Source organism: Aedes albopictus, chromosome 1 (genome assembly GCF_035046485.1).
Source record: "Aedes albopictus strain Foshan chromosome 1, AalbF5, whole genome shotgun sequence".
Taxonomy (NCBI): domain Eukaryota; kingdom Metazoa; phylum Arthropoda; class Insecta; order Diptera; family Culicidae; genus Aedes; species Aedes albopictus.
This window is the reverse complement of record NC_085136.1, coordinates 220,284,143-220,304,899: the sequence shown is the minus strand read 5'-3', so window position 1 is coordinate 220,304,899 and position 20,757 is coordinate 220,284,143. Positions and strand designations below refer to the sequence as shown.

The window sequence follows — 20,757 nt, the reverse complement described above, 5'->3', positions numbered from 1 at the left end:
AATATCGATTGTTGTGTTCTGCTTACAAAATCCGCTGGGAAGACACCCCTATTGCATAGCACCATAGCTCATACCACCATTCCACGGCCGCCATCTTAGATTATGGTCCACCATTTTGGATTTCAAAATGGCGTCAAATATCGATTTTTGACTCCTACTCATCAAGCCCGATCGATAGATACCCATATTGCATGGTATCAACGCTCAAACCACCATTTCATGGCCGCTATCTCGGATTATAGTCTGCCATCTTGGATTATTATGCGCCATTTCGGATTTGAAAGAGGCGTTGGATATTAATTTTTTACTTTTACTCATCAGGTCCGATCGATAGATACCCATATTGCATGGTATCATAGCTTAAACACCATTTTATGGTCGTCATCTTGGATTATAATCCGTCATTTTTGATTATGGTCCACTATCTTGGATTATGGTAAGCAATCTTGGATTTCAAAATGGCGTAGGATGTTGATATTTGACTTCTACTCATCAAGCCCGATCGATAGATACCCATATTGCATGGTATCATAGCTCAAACTGCCATTCCATAACTGCGATCTAAGATTTCAAAATGGCGTCAAATATGGATTTTTGACTTCTTCTCATCAAGCCGGTTTAATAGATACCCACATTGCATGGTATCATAGATAGAACCGCCATTCTATGGCCGCCATCGTGGATAATAGCCATTTTTGACTATCTACTAATCAACCCCGATCGAGATATACCCATATTGCATTTTTCAAAGCTCAAACCACCATTCCAAGGCCGCCATCTTGGAATATGGATCGCCATCATGGAATTCAAAATATCGTTAAACATAAGTTTTTGACTTCTACTCATCAAGCCTGATTGATAGATACCAATATTGCATGGTATCATAGCTCAATCACCATTCCTTGATCGCTGTCTTGGATTGCGATGCGCCATCTTGGATTTCAAATTGGCATCAAATATCGATTTTTGTCTTTTACTCATCAAGACCGATCGATAGATACCCGTATTGCATGGTGTCAAAGCTCAAACCACCATTCCATGGCCGCTATTTTGGATTATAGTCTGCCATCTTGGATTCCAAAATGGCGTTTAATATCGAATTTTGACTTCTACTCATCAAGCTCGATGGATAGATACTCATATTGCATGGTATCATAGCTCAAAGCACCATTCCATGGCAGCCATCTTGGATTATTTTCCACCATAGTGGACTGAGGTCCGCCATCTTGGATTCCAAAATGGCGTCGGATACGGAATTTTGACTTGTACTCGTCAGGCCCGATCGATAGATACCCATATTGCATGGTATCAGAGCTCAAACCACCATTCCATGGCGGCAATCTTGGATTATGGTCTGCCATCTTGGATTAGGGTCCGCCATCTTGGATTTGAAAATGTCGTCAAATATCGATTTTTGACTTCTACTAATCAACCCCGATCGTTACATACCCATATTGCATGGTGTCAAAGCTCAAACCACCATTCCATGGCGGCCATCTTGGATTAGAATCCGCCATCTTGGATTATGGTTCGCCATATTCGATTTCAAAATGGCGTCGAATATTGATTTTTGACCTCTACTCATCAAGCTCTACCGATAGATACCCATATTGCATAGTATCCGTGGCAGATTTACCGTTATATAGCATGTATTCTGACGTTTTAGCCGTCATCTAGGTTTAAGGCCCGCCATCGTGGATTTCAAAATGGCGTCAAATGTCGGTTTTTGACTTCTACTTGTCAAGCTCAATGGAAAGATTTGCATATTGCATGATATTTATGGCGGCCATCTTTGATTATGATCTGCCATCTTGGATTTCAAAATGGCGTCATATATCGATTTTTGACTTCTACTCATCAAGCTCGATCGATAGATACCCATATTGCATGGCATCAGAGCTCAAACCACCATCCCATGGCCGCCATTTTTTATTATTGTCCGCCATCTTGGATTCCAAAATGGCGCCGGATACGGAATTTTGACATCTTCTCATCAAGCCCGATTGATAGATACCCATATTGCATGCATTCATAGCTCAAACCACCATTCCATGACCGCCATCTTGGATTATAGTCCACCACCTTGGATTGCAAAATGGCGCCGGATACTGAATTTTGACTTCTACACATTAAGCCTGATCGATAGATACCCATATTTCATGGTATCAGCTCAAACCACCACTCCATGGTGGCCATCTTGGATTATAGTCCGCCATCTTTGATTCCAAAATGGCGTCATATATCGATAGATACCCATATTGCATGGTATCATAGCTCAAACCACCATTCCATGGCCGCCATCTTGGATTATAGTCCGCCATCTTGGATTCCAAAATGGCGTCGAATATGGATTTTTGACTTCTACTCATCCAGCTCGATCGATAGATACCCACATTGCATGGTATTATAGCTCAAACTACCATTCCATGGCCGCCATCTTGGATTATTGTCCGGCATCTTGGATTCCAAAATGGCACCGGATACTGAATTTTGACTTCTTTTCATCAAGCCCGATCGATAGATACCCATATTGCATGGTATCAGCTCAAACCACCACTCCATGGCGGCCATCTTGGATTATGGCTCGCCATATTGGATTAGGGTCCGCCATCTTGGATTTACAAATAGCATCAAATATCGATTTTTGACTTCTACTTATCAAGCCCGATTGACAGCTACCCAAATTGCATGGTATCATAGCTCAAACCACCATTCCATGGCGGCCATCTTGGATTACAGACCGCCATCTTGGATTGAAAAATGGCGCCGGATACTGAATTTTGACTTCTACTCGTCATGCCCGATCGATAGATACCCATATTGCAAGGTATCATAGCTCAAACCACCATTCCATGGCGGCCATCTTGGATTATGGTCCACCATATTGGATTAGGGTCCGCCATCTTGGATTTACAAATGACATCAAATATCGATTTTTGACTTCTACTCATCAAGCCCGATCGATAGATAACCATATTGCATGGTAACATAGCTCAAACCACCATTCCATGGCCGCTATCTTGGATTATAGACCGCCATCTTGGATTTCAAAATGGCGTCGGATATTGATTTTTAATTTCTACTCATCAAGCCCGATCGATAGATACCCATATTGCATGGTATCATAGCTCAAACCACCATTCCATGGCCGCCATCTTTGATTATGGTCCGCCATCTTGGATTCCAAAATGGCGTCAAATATCTATTTTTGACTTCTACTCATCAAGCCCGATTGATAGATACCCATATTGCATGGTATCATAGCTCAAACCACCATTCCATGGCCGCCATCTTGGATTATGGTCCGCCATCTTGGATTCCAAAATGGCGTCAAATATCTATTTTTGACATCTACTCGTCAAGCCCGATTGATAGATACCCATATTGCATGGTTGAATAGCTCAAACAACCATTTCAAGTCCGCCATCTTGGATTATGGTCCGCCATGTTGGATTCCAAAATGGCGTCAAATATCTATTTTTGACTTCTACTCGTCAAGCCCGATTGATAGATACCCATATTGCATGGTATCATAGCTCAAACCACCATTCCATGGCCGCCATCTTGGATTATGGTCCGCCATCTTGGATTCCAAAATGGCGTCAAATATCTATTTTTGACATCTACTCGTCAAGCTCGATTGATAGATACCCATATTGCATGGTATCATAGCTCAAACCACCATTCCATGGCCGCCATCTTGGATTATGGTCCGCCATGTTGGTTTTATAGTCCACCATATTGGATTTCAAAATGGCGTCGGATATTCATTTTTGACTTCTACTAATCAAGCCCGATTGATAGATACCCATATTGCATGGTATCATAGCTCAAACCACCATTCCATGGCCGCCATCTTGGATTATGGTCCGCCATCTTGGACTCCAAAATGGCGTCAAACATCTATTTTTGACTTCTACTCATCAAGCCCGATCGATAGATACCCATATTGCATGGTATCATAGCTCAAACCACCATTCCATGGCCGCCATCTTGGATTATAGTCCGCCATCTTGGATTCCAAAATGACGTCAAATATCTATTTTTGACTTCTACTCGTCAAGCCCGATTGATAGATACCCATATTGCATGGTATCATAGCTCAAACCACCATTCCATGGCCGCCATCTTGGATTATGGTCCGCCATGTTGGATTTATAGTCCGCCATATTGGATTTCAAAATGGCGCCGGATATTCATTTTTGAATTCTACTCATCAAGCCCGATCGATAGATACCCATATTGCATGGTATAATAGCTCAAACCACGATTCCATGGCCTCCATCTTGGATTATAGTCCGCCATCTTGGAACCCGAGCCGCCATCTTGAATTCCAATACCCTTATAACCACCTCCTTAACCTAACAAATGTGTAAACCAAATTTGGTTGAAAATGGTTGAGGCATTCCGGAGTTATGCTGGAACATACATACATACATACAAACAAATAAACATACAAACATACGAACATACGAACATACGAACATACAAACATACAAACATACAAACATACAAACTTACATTGACTTTTATATATATAGATTAAGAATATGGCCCACTCTACCGTAAAACTGGCGAACGCATTTTAGTGATCGCAGCGCCCTTGAGGGCCGCGGTCGAACTATTTTATCAAAGTAAGCTTCTCTATCGTTACGGTCATAACAAATTGTACCCTAACGTCATACCAGATTGGTCGGTTTTCAAACTTTCGGTTGTGTAAAACGTAACGGTGAAATACTCAATTATGGGACGAATTTATTGTGCAGTGAACGGTTGCATTAGCGTGAAAGATGAGGTTTCATCTTTATCATTCTATAAAATTTTTGCGGGCGACAGGTAATTAAATACCCATTCTTTCGAAGTAACAATCTCTGCTGTGTCATTTTATATACATCGGGAGCCAATTATCCTAAATACAGAGGGCTTTATATTCTACTAGCTGAATTACCCGGCTTTGCTCGGGTTTATTTATTGAAGAGGATTGAAGCAAATGCGATGTCCCATATAGCCGAATGAGTGCTGGTATTCCACAAGACCATTCTGAAGATTAAGAGATTTCAGGTGACATAAAAGCCATATGAAAAAAAAATTGCAAAAAAGCTGAAATTCCAAAGCATATTTAGTATTATACTAAATATGCTTTGGAATTTCAGCTTTTTGGCAGTTTTAATACTAAACATGAAATCTATTGATACGTTTCTACGGAATATTGCGACATTGTGTTTGCCACACAATAAACAAATTTATGCAATGTAAAGTAAAGAAGCCATTCAATTAAAAACAGAAGCTGTCTTAAAAAAAAATGACTAAGCGGAAGAGAGGTAGGTCAATTTCAACTCCATAACTCAAATTTTATTTTCGTTTCTGACTACATGGCAGCAGGGCATTTGTTAGATTTATTAGTTTCATTCCTTTCAATATAAATTATGTTTCTTCATGTTTTGCTCTATTAACAAACAGCTCAAAATAAATTAAACCTAAATCATGTGCTCTCATCAATTTTCAATGGAGAGACGAACCAGCTAAGGGCTGAAAGTCTCTTTAATGAAGACAAAGCAATCAATCAATCAATTTTCAACGGTACTTTGAGAAAGTGTTAAAGGTTCATATACATCTCAGGTTCGTGCTGTATGACCTATCGAATTGCTGAGCCGTGATTTCAAGTCTCAATCAGTAGAAATATGTTAGCATTACACCGTGTAAACGTTTGCTGTCCGACTCGCTTACGCTCGTCGGACTTAAAAAAAGGAAAACACCTCTGTTCGCATTCTACCGGGCAAATGCTTGGATGTGCTGTTCGCATGGAAGTGAATCGACGCAAACACGGCGCATCGGACTTTCGGAACATCGGCGGCTTTCTGCCGCCGATGTTCCTCGGTCCTCCATACAGTTGCAACGCAAAAATTTGCCAGAAGTTGTTAAATATTTTGTGGTAAATGAATGCTCACTATCTTGATTTTTAAAATAGCGTTTGATATCAATTTTTGATTTCTGATTACAATGTTGATTTCTATTCATCAAGGCCGATCGATTGATACCCATATTGCATGGTATCATAGCACAAATCATTTTGGATTATAGCCCACCATCTTGGATTTTAAGGTGGCGTCAAATATCGACTTTAATGTTCTACTAATCAAGCCCGATCTATAGATATCCATATTACATGGTAGCATAGCTCAAACCACCATTCCATGGACGCCATACTGGATTTATAGTCTGACATCTTGTTGAAATCAATATCTATTTTTGACTTCTACTTATCAAGCCCAAGCAACTTCGAGCAAGTTCAACCTACGTCACTGAACAGGATTATTTTGCACGACGTCTCAACAAATGTCATTTCCAAAGTTACAAAAAAAGACAAACACGTTATCATCTTTCGAACCCTCCGCACCTGGCAACATATATATTGAAAAAGATGTAGATCAGTTCAAACTTCTTTTATTTAATTCTACTTTTTTAATCATTTATTTGTTATTTCTGATTAAACGTCCACTATTCCCGGACGTCTTACTGTAATACAAATATCAGAATTTTCTCCAGATTCAATTCAAAACCTGTCTGTAAACGACATTTTTCGTTTCGCCACCAGGAGCAAGGATGCACAAATGATTAGGTGAACCAACTCTTGAGCAAGCAACATACAGCTGACCGTGAGAAAAGCATGATGATCTTAAATCTACTCCACAATGCTTAATTGACTGTCCCTGTGACTTATTGATTGTAATCGAGAACGCGAGTCTTACGGGAAATTGCAGTCTCTTAAAACTGAACGGGAGGTCTGATGGCACGAGTGGAATTCTTGGAATGAAAACAGATTCACCTTGTCCCTTTCCTGTCAATATGACTGCTTCGATAACATTGCCAAGCATCTTTTGCACACATAACCTCGTGCCGTTGCAAAGCTTCGGCGGATCCAGATTTCTCAGGAGAATGATGGGACATCCTTCTTTGATGAAAAGACGATGCGGTGGCATTCCGGATGGATCGAGCGAGTTGAGGAATTCTTGTGGGAAATTGACTGCCTCGTCAGCTTCCTCTACGGTGTCGATGGATTTGTACTCAACAGCCAACCCAGGAAGCTTAGCGAGAATCTGATTGTTTATCTCATTGACGTCTTCATTTTTTGCTGAAAGAATGGCTCTTTCACGCAGCCAGCAGGTGTCACGATATTTTTTAGCAATTTCTGGATAAACTGTATCGATCAGCTCTGCTACCGATGAAACCAAATTGCAAAAATCGGGTGGAAGTCTGATGAGTCCATTAGAACCAGTGGCAACTCTCCCTTCTCCAATTGCCAGAAGTTTGTTAGCGAATGTTTCAGCATGTTCATCCCCCAAATGAACTCTCATGTTCTGTTTCAACGTAGTCTGAAAAAATATTTAACATTATATTATTGTTCAGTTATTTATATTTTAACTTACCTTGACAACAAACTTCCATACCGACGAATATTTGAGGCAAGCGTAAATCTCATCAGCCGGTGTTGACTTTGGGATGACGGGCAATGTTTGGCGGAAATCTCCACAAAGCAGTAAAACAGCTCCTCCCATCAAGTTATTGTTTCCTCGTATGTCTTTCAATGTTGCATCCAGAGCTTCCAGGGCTTTCTTATGGGCCATAGTACATTCATCCCATATAATTAACTTGCACATCTTTAGCACTTGTGCCTTTCCGCTTGTCTTACTTATGTTGCAAATGGGGTTTTCTTGCCGGGCTATGTCAAGTGGTAACTTTAAGGCAGAATGAGCAGTTCTTCCTCCATCCATCAATGTTGCTGCTATTCCGGAAGACGCTATTGCAAGAGCGATGTCTCCTTGTGCTCTGACTTTCGCAAGAACCAAATTAGTCAGAAATGTTTTGCCTGTCCCTCCTGAAGCATCCAGGAAGATGATACCGCCCTGTTGCGTTGTTACACGATCCATAATCATGCCGAGAGATATTTTCTGATCTTCGTTGAGTAGTGGTTCCTTAGCCGCAACATATTCATCCAAAGTCTCCTTATTGTAGTTCATTTCCCGTATGTAATCAGCTTCAAGTACTCTTTCTTCGCCTCTTGTTGGTGCTGGCAAACCGAGCTGTGACAATGATTTGCCGACCATGGCCACACATTTGTTCTCAAGATCAATCAGAGCTTGGTTGAACACATCTTGGTTGAAATTGATTTCAATCGAAGGGTTTTGTCTGCGGACGTGGTAGAGCATATCTTCGCTAAGATCCTTTTTATATTTTTCCCACAATGTGTTTGGATTCGATGGAGCACATGTGGTTAAAATAATCGCAAAAAGTCTCCTAATTTGCTCTGGGAGACATAACAACGATGCTTCTCGCAAAGCATCGTCCCAGTGTTGATCACCTTCGAGCAATCCTAGCTTCTGGCAGGCTTCCCGGAACGTTTGACAAACGGTTTGATTCACTGTCCTAGCCTCCGCAAAAGATCTTGGCCCGCGAACAGAGTGAAGAAGCATCCTCAGATAATAACATTCCGCGTTGTTGGGATGCACAGTATACACTCGACCCAACGCATCGCTCGCAAACACGTTGTGTTCAGGAACAAACTGTCCCACTTTTCTTCTTTGGAATGTCTTACTTGAAGCATTCCATGTATAGTACCGTGGAACTTCAGGATATAATAATGTCCGCGCAAAAGGATCATCCTGACAAAGCTGGAAGAATGCTGTCAGTGTTGTATTTGGTGGATGATCAACTAATGCAGGCACATTCTCTGGTGTGAAATACACTCTCTGGCCATTTTCAAGGTGCACGCTAAGATGGACAACAGTTGGGTGTCTCTCGTGGATCGGGAATCCAAAAATCCGCCAAACAGCTTCGTTACTGCTCACGTATCTTCCAAGCTGATACTGCATCACTTCGTCGTTTGATTTCTCGTTTCCTATCCCGTATACAGCCATATCGCTTCCCTTATTCACGTACTTGCAAACATACTTTATCGATTTCACACTGTTACAAAACTCCACGTTGATATGCGCCTGGAACATTTTCGATAGAAACGGAGAATACGGTACAATCCACCTGTTATCTATTTCAACTTCCGTATTTCTTATCTTCAACTTTGTTGTATGCCCTCCATCTTTTGGTGCTCGCCGTCTGTATACTGGATATCCATCATTTCCGGTTTGGGTTTCTACGATGAAATTTCGAGGATATTTCTTAGTACACTTCCTGTCCTTCATGCATGGTGAATTGAGATTGAGGTTGCCACATGGACCATGGATCATATTTTTCGTTACCACTGCATAGAGTTCCGGATCTTCGACTGGATTTGGTAGCTCAGCTGATATTACTTCATCGATTTGTGCTGGCTGAAGCTTGTTTACCAACCAAATCAAATTGTGGGAATGTGGCAACCCTCGCTTTTGCCATTCAATTGTGTACATCCAACACCTTACAACTCCGAACACATGGCCTTTAGTTAGAACGTCGATTAATTTTTGTTGCTTCTGTCTGAACACTCTCGCAACTAAATCATGACGTTCATTAGCTGATTGTCCGTTCGAAAGCATCTCCTGGATCTCAGTCCAAGTTGGATTACAGGTAAACGTAATGAATAAATCCGGTCTTCCATACATCCTGACGTATGTCATAGCATCTTGGGTGTACTCCGCCATATGTCTAGGACTACCAGTAAACGATGAAGGTAGAATAACCAAAGCCCCAAGACTGTCAATATTTCCGTCGTTAGCTACAGCGTCTCTCAGGTGCACATACTCTTCAACCCTCAATTTACGTTGATTTAAGCGCACGTAGAGAAGTCGTTCACTCTCGATTTTCACGTACATATCCACAACAAACTGTTGAAATAGTTGTCTGCAGTTTACTATGTGATTATAGTCAGCACCTCGAGTCATCAGCCGATATGAGTAGAAATCCATCGCGGAAACTTTTTTGTTCGTCGCTTCGCCAGTTGTCGGATTAGTTTGCACCAGATTGAAGTGGTACCCATCTTCGCCATATGGGAACATCACTGGATACTGCAGGGCATCATAAGAGCGATGGGTTTCTGAAATACGCTGCAGCGATTCACCACGTCGTTGGATTATTATGTCTCGTCGTTCGCAATTATCACTGGACATGACCACTGCAACTTCATCTACTTGGGGTGCATTATAACGCCGCTCATGTTCACCTGGTGGTGTTCGATCAGCCCTTATTATTACTCTATATTCATCCGTCGGCATACGGTCCAATGCAGATTTGAATGTTCTGATCAAATCATTATGCTCCTGCAACATCTTTTGCAAATTGTCCACAATCTCACGTTTTGTTCCTGAGATGTAGCCGCATCTTTGATCAATCTCCATTTGGTCGTTGCCAATGAAATACAGCTGCAGGAATTTTGGAGGTTGATCCGGCATCGGAAGCAATGAACCCGCCTTGTGGTAGATCTGACCTTGCACTGTAAATGTAGATGGAAATCCACCTTGCTCAACTACAGATGTTGCTCCGAATGATGTCATCTGAAAGCACGAATTGTACTTTCGGATGTTTTTTAGAAAGTGCTTCGATTCTGGCGTATCTCCCGACATGTAGTTCATGAGAGCTTGTGGTGGCTGGTCTGGCTGCAAAAGCTTTACTTTTCCATTTTTACAGCAAAGGCCCGGAGACTCATTTTTGAACTTCTGTGCTTGGCAATATCTGCACACTGAATCCATTTTTCCAATTATTACATGATTGTGTTCTGCATAGTTCCTCCCCGGGTCGTAATGGAATGCTGCCAAATCCATGTCTGAATATTGCATAGTCCTTGTTTGTCTTGCCATATCGCGCATTTCCTGTAGCCGAATGGTTCGATGCTCAACAGTTTCCTCTGTTCTGGATGCTGTCACTCGCTGTGCCATATCCAGTAATCGCGTTTCGTGTTGTTGAACCGTTTCCGTTGCTCTGAATGTCGCTGCTCGCTGGGCCACATCTTGCAATCGAGCTTCACGCTGTTCCTGTGTCTCCTCGGACCTGGATGCCGCTGCCCGTTGTGCCATATTCCGCAGTCGAAGCGCACGCTGCTCATCTGTTTCCTCAACTCTGGATCGTACTACTCGCAATGCAATATCGTGTAATCGCGCTTCGTGTTGTTGAACCGTTTCCGTTGCTCTGGATGTCGCTGCTCGCTGTGCCGCATCTTGCAATCGAGCTTCACGCTGTTCCCGTGTCTCCTCGGACCTGGATGCCGCTGCCCGTTGTGCCATATTCCGCAGTCGAAGCGCACGCTGCTCATCTGTTTCCTCAACTCTGGATCGTACTACTCGCAATGCAATATCGTGCAATCGTGCTTCGTGCTGTTGAACCGTTTCCGCTGCTCTAGAAGTCGCTGCTCGCTGTGCCGCATCTTGCAATCGAGCTTCACGCTGTTGCTGTGTCTCCTCGGACCTGGATGTCGCTGCCCGTTGTGCCATATTCTGCAATCGAGCCGCACGCTGCTCATCTGTTTCCTCCGCTCTGGATCTTAATACTCGCAATGCAATATCGCGTATTCGGGCTTCGTGGTGTTGAACCGTTTCCGCTGCTCTGGATGTCGCTGCTCGATGGGCCGCATCTTGCAATCGAGCTTCACGCAGTTGCTGTGTCTCCCCGGACCTGGATGCCGCTGCTCGTTGTGCCATATTCTGCAGTCGAAGCGCACGCTGCTCATCTGTTTCTTCAACTCTGGATCGTACTACTCGCAATGCAATATCGTGCAATCGCGCTACGTGCTGTTGAACCGTTTCCGCTGCTCTGGAAGTCGCTGCTCGCTGTGCCGCATCTTGCAATCGAGCTTCACGCTGTTCCTGTGTCTCCTCGGACCTGGATGTTGCTGCCCGTTGTGCCATATTCTGCAAACGAACCGCACGCTGCTCATTTGTTTCCTCTGCTCTGGATCTTACTACTCGCACTGCAACATCGCGTAGTCGGGCTTCGTGTTGTTGAACCGTTTCCGCTGCTCTGGAAGTCGCTGCTCGCTGTGCCGCATCTTGCAATCGAGCTTCACGCTGTTCCCGTGTCTCCTCGGACCTGGATGTCGCTGCCCGTTGTGCCATATTCTGCAATCGAACCGCACGCTGCTCATCTGTTTCCTCCGCTCTGGATCTTAATACTCGCACTGCAATATCGCGTATTCGGGCTTCGTGATGTTGAACCGTTTCCGCTGCTCTGGATGTCGCTGCTCGATGGGCCGCATCTTGCAATCGAGCTTTATGCTGTTGCTGTGTCTCCCCGGACCTGGATGCCGCTGCCCGTTGTGCCATATTCTGCAGTCGAAGCGCACGCTGCTCATCTGTTTCCTCAACTCTGGATCGTACTCCTCGCAATGCAATATCGTGTATTCTCGCTTCGTGTTGTTGAACCGTTTCCGTTGCTCTGGATGTCACTGCTCGCTGTGCCGCATCTTGCAATCTAGCTTCACGCTGTTGCTGTGTCTCCATAGATCTGGATGTCGCTGCCCGTTGTGCCATATTCTGCAATCGAACCTCACGGTGTTCAGCTGTTTCCGTTGCTCTGGATGTCGCTGCTCGCTGTTTTGCACCTTGCAATCTAACTTCTCGTTGTTGCTGTGTCTCCTCAAATCTGGATGCCGCTGCTCGTTGTGCCATATTCTGCAGTCGAACATCACGCTGCTCATCTATCTCCTCTGCTCTGGAAACCGTTGCTCGACGTGCCATGTCCTGAAGCCGTTCCTCACGATGTTGTTGTGTTTCTGCTGCTCTGGATACTGCGGCTCTTTCTGCCATATGTCGTCGCCGATCATCACTTTGTTCTACCGTCTCTAAAGCTCTGGCTGCAGACGCTCGGTATGCCATACCACTTAGCCTGGCCTCCCGCTCTGCTGTATTCTCTAAAGCCCTAGATGCCCTAGCTCTTTCACGCAACGCAGAAAGGCGTTTACTTCGTGCCAAAGCAGTTTCATTGTGACGCTGTTCTCTCATTTTTTTCGCTTTACCTTGCATCCGACCAATACACTTTCGTTTATTGGGAGCCATTGCAGGAATCGTAGAGAAAAATACTTATATTTGAAAAACAAAGTGTTGTCTGTAAATTAAAAATATATGTATTTTAAGGATTTTTCCAGTATTACAGAACCCCTTACATCTACTTTTCTTTGTCACCCCTGTTTGGATATCAACCGGTTTTCGTTTTCTTTAATCGTCGAATTCCTATAAACAATATAAAAATCGGTTACTTTTTCTATGTTGAAAATAAGCAGCAAAAAAAGTTTATCGTTGAATAACGAAACTGTTGTCTCTATGCCATATTTTATTTGATTTTTTTTTTCTATTATTGCTATTTTTGTACCAATCAGTAGTTACATATTTTCCAATTTATTCCCAAATATTTAAACATCTATTTTTTCCCTAGCTTTTTATATTAGAATTTTTATACTGTGAGTGTAATTTGCTTTAACATTAAAGTCCCATCCTTCTATCGCTTCTTTGTAATTATATTCCGTATACTCAATAAATTTGCTGTCAAACTCTCAAAGATTCCTTCCCTTCTTATGCGATGGACTTTATTTTTGATTGTCTCATTATGTACAAACCCAACTAATCGTTTTGTTAAATAAGAGTTCGAAAACACAAAACCATATGCTGCTATTCAGCGTCTTTTGTAAGTTGGGAAGCCCTGTGTAAAACTAAAAGTTTCACGTTCAGAATCATATATAAAAATCATGTTTCTACTGAATCAATCGTAAAATTGAGAATTGCATCAGCAATGTTCAACCAACTACAACATCTCGTTAAATTTATTGAAACTTTGTTGATATTGCCACACATGACTTTAAGCTTGAACCATTTAAGATGTTATTTTGGTATTGTATTGATGATGGATGACTGGGTTGCATGAATAACGAATCTTGAATAAACATGGTTGAATAATATAATGCCAAAATAGTAAGAATGGTTAGTAACGACCATGAAATTATTTTCATTGTTTTGCTGACCATAATACAGCTGAAATTGGTAGGATAATTTACAAATTCCATAAAGCTGGACGGGGTGGATGAGTACCATTATGGTGTAACCACAGACAAACATACTTGCTGAGTAAGTGGCGATAGTGAGTATACGTCAAATAGGACCAGAAACTATGTGAGCGCCGTGAGGGAACGATTTGCGAACTATAGTATATTTAAACTAACCGGTAAGAAAGGAGCTATGGGAAATGAATGGAGTGAGATGTATGTTTATCTCCAGTATGAGAATTGATGGAGACTTTCAAAACATCCGTTCAAAAAGTGTTGCAAGGTGGAAATGTATAAAATATGTTATGAAATTTAAGAATGTAGGGTACTGGTTCCCTTGTTAAGCATGTGGCTCCCATTTTCATCCTACGAAAAACAAAGGATTGAAGCGTAGTTTGTTTTGTTTTTTATTTTTGTATTTTTTGTTAGAAGTGAGTACCCATGAAAACATAAAGAACGGAATAAATCGGTGCCGTAATCGCTTGTTTTCGAATAGGATGAATATGGGAGCATGAGATTACTGATGGCACACATACCCTACTTATTTACTTTTACGAAAAAAAAAAACACTTCATAATTTTAAACGTAAAGATAACAGTCCCACCAAAATCAATAGATTTTGTGTCAACTGTTATCACCAACTATAGACAATGTTTAATAGGTCGTTCAGCTGAAATTTCATAATTTGCATTTAGGTATGTTAAATCAAGTAAACTTTACTCACCGTTTAGACGATCATCAGCTTTGGAGATTTTGTATGATCATTACCTCGGAAATTGGAAGGTGGCACCGTAGACATTGTTCAGCTTTTATCACACTTTTTCACGTTTAATTTCAATTGTTTTTTTCTCCTGATAAAATTTTACGCTTATTTTTGTAAAGCCAGACAAAAAGAAGAAAACAAATATATATATATGTTTCGTACAAAAAATGACCAGCACTATTTCTTCTGTGCAGAGATTGGTCAATATCTGTTAGTATTGGTTTTTCACGAATCCAAGGTTTTGGGTTGGAAAACAACACATCAAGTATGAGTTTATATGATTTAGTAAGTCTCATTTCACAGGTTCACATATTGACCAACCTATTATCACTTATGAGACATCAAACAATTCTTTGGAATTCTATTGTATCACTTTATATCAGGCACTGCACCAACATAATCTTTTTCAACCTTTCCGCTTTAAACCATAACAGAGTTCAGAAATTACGATTCCTTCTTTGAATTACTGGAAGTAATTCCATTTTACACATCATTCACGAATAGAAACAATTAATCACAATTATAGATTCCGTATGATTCTAATGGATACAAATTTTCCATAAAACTCGCGCCGAAAACTCGCATTTTTTTCGGTTTGTCTTCTTGCGTAAAATAAAAGTTGTTGATGATTGACACCTACCTCTATCCAACTCACGCACTAAATGATTTCCCGAAGAAAACATGCTCATGTTCAATGCGTGAGGTAAAAAGAGACAGGTGTCAGCAGCAACCTCTTCACCGGCTTTCAGCTTAGCGGTCACGGACATGACCGATCAAACCCAGTACGGAGAGTTAGCCTAACATTAGCCTAATGTGAGACTAACTGGCCAGCATGTTAGGCTAACTTTTTGTCTCACTTTTGGCTAATGTTAGTCTAAAATTAGACAGATATGACACACTTTTGTTAGACATGTTGCAAATTCGAAACATGTTGTTAGTCTAACATTAGACTAACGTTAGACATGTTTTACTATGGGCTGTTAGACAAATGTTAGGCATAGATTTTATACTGCTTGTTTTCATTCCAGCTGTCATTCGAGCAAGAAGTGTGATTGTAGTAGTGAACTTTTGTCGACGTTCACTACTACAACCGTACTCTTGCCTCGAATGAAAGCTGGACGAAACATGTTTAATAAAAACAACTCGGAGCCCGTTTTAATTTTAATTTTAATTTTAATTTTAATTTTAATTTTAATTTTAATTTTAATTTTAATTTTAATTTTAATTTTAATTTTAATTTTAATTTTAATTTTAATTTTAATTTTAATTTTAATTTTAATTTTAATTTTAATTTTAATTTTAATTTTAATTTTAATTTTAATTTTAATTTTAATTTTAATTTTAATTTTAATTTTAATTTTAATTTTAATTTTAATTTTAATTTTAATTTTAATTTTAATTTTAATTTTAATTTTAATTTTAATTTTAATTTTAATTTTAATTTTAATTTTAATTTTAATTTTAATTTTAATTTTAATTTTAATTTTAATTTTAATTTTAATTTTAATTTTAATTTTAATTTTAATTTTAATTTTAATTTTAATTTTAATTTTAATTTTAATTTTAATTTTAATTTTAATTTTAATTTTAATTTTAATTTTAATTTTAATTTTAATTTTAATTTTAATTTTAATTTTAATTTTAATTTTAATTTTAATTTTAATTTTAATTTTAATTTTAATTTTAATTTTAATTTTAATTTTAATTTTAATTTTAATTTTAATTTTAATTTTAATTTTAATTTTAATTTTAATTTTAATTTTAATTTTAATTTTAATTTTAATTTTAATTTTAATTTTAATTTTAATTTTAATTTTAATTTTAATTTTAATTTTAATTTTAATTTTAATTTTAATTTTAATTTTAATTTTAATTTTAATTTTAATTTTAATTTTAATTTTAATTTTAATTTTAATTTTAATTTTAATTTTAATTTTAATTTTAATTTTAATTTTAATTTTAATTTTAATTTTAATTTTAATTTTAATTTTAATTTTAATTTTAATTTTAATTTTAATTTTAATTTTAATTTTAATTTTAATTTTAATTTTAATTTTAATTTTAATTTTAATTTTAATTTTAATTTTAATTTTAATTTTAATTTTAATTTTAATTTTAATTTTAATTTTAATTTTAATTTTAATTTTAATTTTAATTTTAATTTTAATTTTAATTTTAATTTTAATTTTAATTTTAATTTTAATTTTAATTTTAATTTTAATTTTAATTTTAATTTTAATTTTAATTTTAATTTTAATTTTAATTTTAATTTTAATTTTAATTTTAATTTTAATTTTAATTTTAATTTTAATTTTAATTTTAATTTTAATTTTAATTTTAATTTTAATTTTAATTTTAATTTTAATTTTAATTTTAATTTTAATTTTAATTTTAATTTTAATTTTAATTTTAATTTTAATTTTAATTTTAATTTTAATTTTAATTTTAATTTTAATTTTAATTTTAATTTTAATTTTAATTTGAATTTTAATTTTAATTTGAATTTGAATTTGAATTTGAATTTGATTTTGAATTTTAATTTTAATTTTTATTTTTATTTAATTAAAATTAAATTAAAATTAAATTAAAATTAAATGAAAATTAAATTAAAATTAAATTAAAATTAAATTAAAATTAAATTAAAATTAAATTAAAATTAAATTAAAATTAAATTAAAATTAAATTAAAATTAAATTAAAATTAAATTAAAATTAAATTAAAATTAAATTAAAATTAAATTAAAATTAAATTAAAATTAAATTAAAATTAAATTAAAATTAAATTAAAATTAAATTAAAATTAAATTAAAATTAAATTAAAATTAAATTAAAATTAAATTAAAATTAAATTAAAATTAAATTAAAATTAAATTAAAATTAAATTAAAATTAAATTAAAATTAAATTAAAATTAAATTAAAATTAAATTAAAATTAAATTAAAATTAAATTAAAATTAAATTAAAATTAAATTAAAATTAAATTAAAATTAAATTAAAATTAAATTAAAATTAAATTAAAATTAAATTAAAATTAAATTAAAATTAAATTAAAATTAAATTAAAATTAAATTAAAATTAAATTAAAATTAAATTAAAATTAAATTAAAATTAAATTAAAATTAAATTAAAATTAAATTAAAATTAAATTAAAATTAAATTAAAATTAAATTAAAATTAAATTAAAATTAAATTAAAATTAAATTAAAATTAAATTAAAATTAAATTAAAATTAAATTAAAATTAAATTAAAATTAAATTAAAATTAAATTAAAATTAAATTAAAATTAAATTAAAATTAAATTAAAATTAAATTAAAATTAAATTAAAATTAAATTAAAATTAAATTAAAATTAAATTAAAATTAAATTAAAATTAAATTAAAATTAAATTAAAATTAAATTAAAATTAAATTAAAATTAAATTAAAATTGAATTAAAATTAAATTAAAATTAAATTAAAATTAAATTAAAATTAAATTAAAATTAAATTAAAATTAAATTAAAATTAAATTAAAATTAAATTAAAATTAAATTAAAATTAAATTAAAATTAAATTAAAATTAAATTAAAATTAAATTAAAATTAAATTAAAATTAAATTAAAATTAAATTAAAATTAAATTAAAATTAAATTAAAATTAAATTAAAATTAAATTAAAATTAAATTAAAATTAAATTAAAATTAAATTAAAATTGAATTAAAATTAAATTAAAATTAAATTAAAATTAAATTAAAATTAAATTAAAATTAAATTAAAATTAAATTAAAATTAAATTAAAATTAAATTAAAATTAAATTAAAATTAAATTAAAATTAAATTAAAATTAAATTAAAATTAAATTAAAATTAAATTAAAATTAAATTAAAATTAAATTAAAATTAAATTAAAATTAAATTAAAATTAAATTAAAATTAAATTAAAATTAAATTAAAATTAAATTAAAATTAAATTAAAATTAAATTAAAATTAAATTAAAATTAAATTAAAATTAAATTAAAATTAAATTAAAATTAAATTAAAATTAAATTAAAATTAAATTAAAATTAAATTAAAATTAAATTAAAATTAAATTAAAATTAAATTAAAATTAAATTAAAATTAAATTAAAATTAAATTAAAATTAAATTAAAATTAAATTAAAATTAAATTAAAATTAAATTAAAATTAAATTAAAATTAAATTAAAATTAAATTAAAATTAAATTAAAATTAAATTAAAATTAAATTAAAATTAAATTAAAATTAAATTAAAATTAAATTAAAATTAAATTAAAATTAAATTAAAATTAAATTAAAATTTAATTAAAATTTAATTAAAATTAAATTAAAATTAAATTAAAATTAAATTAAAATTAAATTAAAATTAAATTAAAATTAAATTAAAATTAAATTAAAATTAAATTAAAATTAAATTAAAATTAAATTAAAATTAAATTAAAATTAAATTAAAATTAAATTAAAATTAAATTAAAATTAAATTAAAATTAAATTAAAATTAAATTAAAATTAAATTAAAATTAAATTAAAATTAAATTAAAATTAAATTAAAATTAAATTAAAATTAAATTAAAATTAAATTAAAATTAAATTAAAATTAAATTTAAATTAAATTTAAATTAAATTTAGATTAAATTTAGATTAAATTTAAATTAAATTTAAATTAAATTTAAATTAAATTTAAATTAAATTTAAATTAAATTTAATTCTACATTAAATTAAAATTGAATTGAAATTGAATTAAAATTAAAGTGACTCACCGACACGATGAGGCCATACTTAACGGAATCGGACACTGTTTTGGTGATGACTGGTTCCGGCGACAGTAGGACGAGAACGAACCGAACTTATTGGCCAGCAGCAGCGACGAGGAACTGACGGGTTCGACGACGAAACGACTGAAATAGTTCCTACGAGTTTAAACTAATTGAGACGCGCAATTTTTTTCATTTTCTCGACCGACGAACGCGATTTTTAAGCTGCCGCAACTAACAAAGTGTTTTTCCACTGCCATTTGCTCAACTGTCAATGGTGCGCGAAAAAATCGAACATTCAGCATAAATTCGGGGTTATGATTTATGCTCTCCGAAAATTTTCGATGAGCAACATAACTAACAAATGCCTAACATTGTCGAACGCCTAACTTCCTCCGTGCTGGGAACTGTCAATCTGTAGGGTTGTGCTGTGCATAGAGTTGTGCAACTGCCCCAGTGTGAAATAACCACACACGGAAAATTCATGTTCTGAAAGCTTTCCAAATAGTACACGAAAAATCCAAACTATATATATAATTTGTGGACCAATTTCACCCAAAATTCAGTATATCAAATAAACTTGTTACCCAAAATAAGGTTTCTCTTTCCCATCGATAAACAGTGATGCGTCTATCCAACAGGTGTGCTTGAGCAGGGAATGAAATTATCGATCACGATCGTGATCATAGAAAACTCTCTCACACGCATTATCGGCGAAAAAAGACGTGCGATAAATTCAGACCCGGTTTTCTCCCGAGAATGTGTTCTCGCTCGTCCCGCAGCGCCGAAAATGGATTATCACCAGCAATGAAAAGCCGACTGGTTTGCTCTCTGCACCTTGTTCGCCTTTCCGGCTGGCCGTCGCCACCAAAGGTAGCTTTTATAAATCAAATTTCTTTCTCCTTTCGAGCAGCTTGTGTGGTCGCGTGGTTATGGTGCGCGCTAAAAATCATTTTTGTGGAGAGTCTAGGTTCGAATCCCATTGGCGGCACAATTTTTGTTATTTGCCTCCTGATAATTATCGCGACAACCGGCAAGGTGATAAAGATGGATAGCGAAAATGGCAAGAGCGATTTTCAGTTTTCGGCTATCTTTGGTCGTGGATAACAGCAGCGAACGATAAACATTTCTCGCTGGAAAAAGAATCGTTGAATTGTTCGGTTGCTCGAAAAACGCCAAGTTTCGTCTCAATTTGCTGATAATTTCATTACCTGTGCTTGAGGCCAGTAAGCCAACTTTAGGTAAATGTAGCTTTATTTAAATTCGGGTTGAATGGAGGGATGAATTTACC

At 34.7% G+C, this 20,757-nt stretch overlaps 1 protein-coding gene across 1 annotated transcript in view; it reads right to left on the bottom strand.

The window, feature by feature from the left end:
- Nucleotides 1-13,176, bottom strand: part of LOC115261339 (uncharacterized) — a 46,034-nt gene extending 32,858 nt beyond the window's left edge. The window contains exons 1-2 of the mRNA XM_062858421.1: nt 7,428-13,176; nt 6,561-7,373 (exon numbers count right to left, since the gene is read on the bottom strand). Of these exons, the coding sequence (XP_062714405.1) occupies nt 6,561-7,373; nt 7,428-12,974 (6,360 nt within the window). The 5' untranslated portion in view covers nt 12,975-13,176. The remainder of the gene's footprint in view (nt 1-6,560; nt 7,374-7,427) is intronic.
- Nucleotides 13,177-20,757: the final 7,581 nt, after the last annotated feature.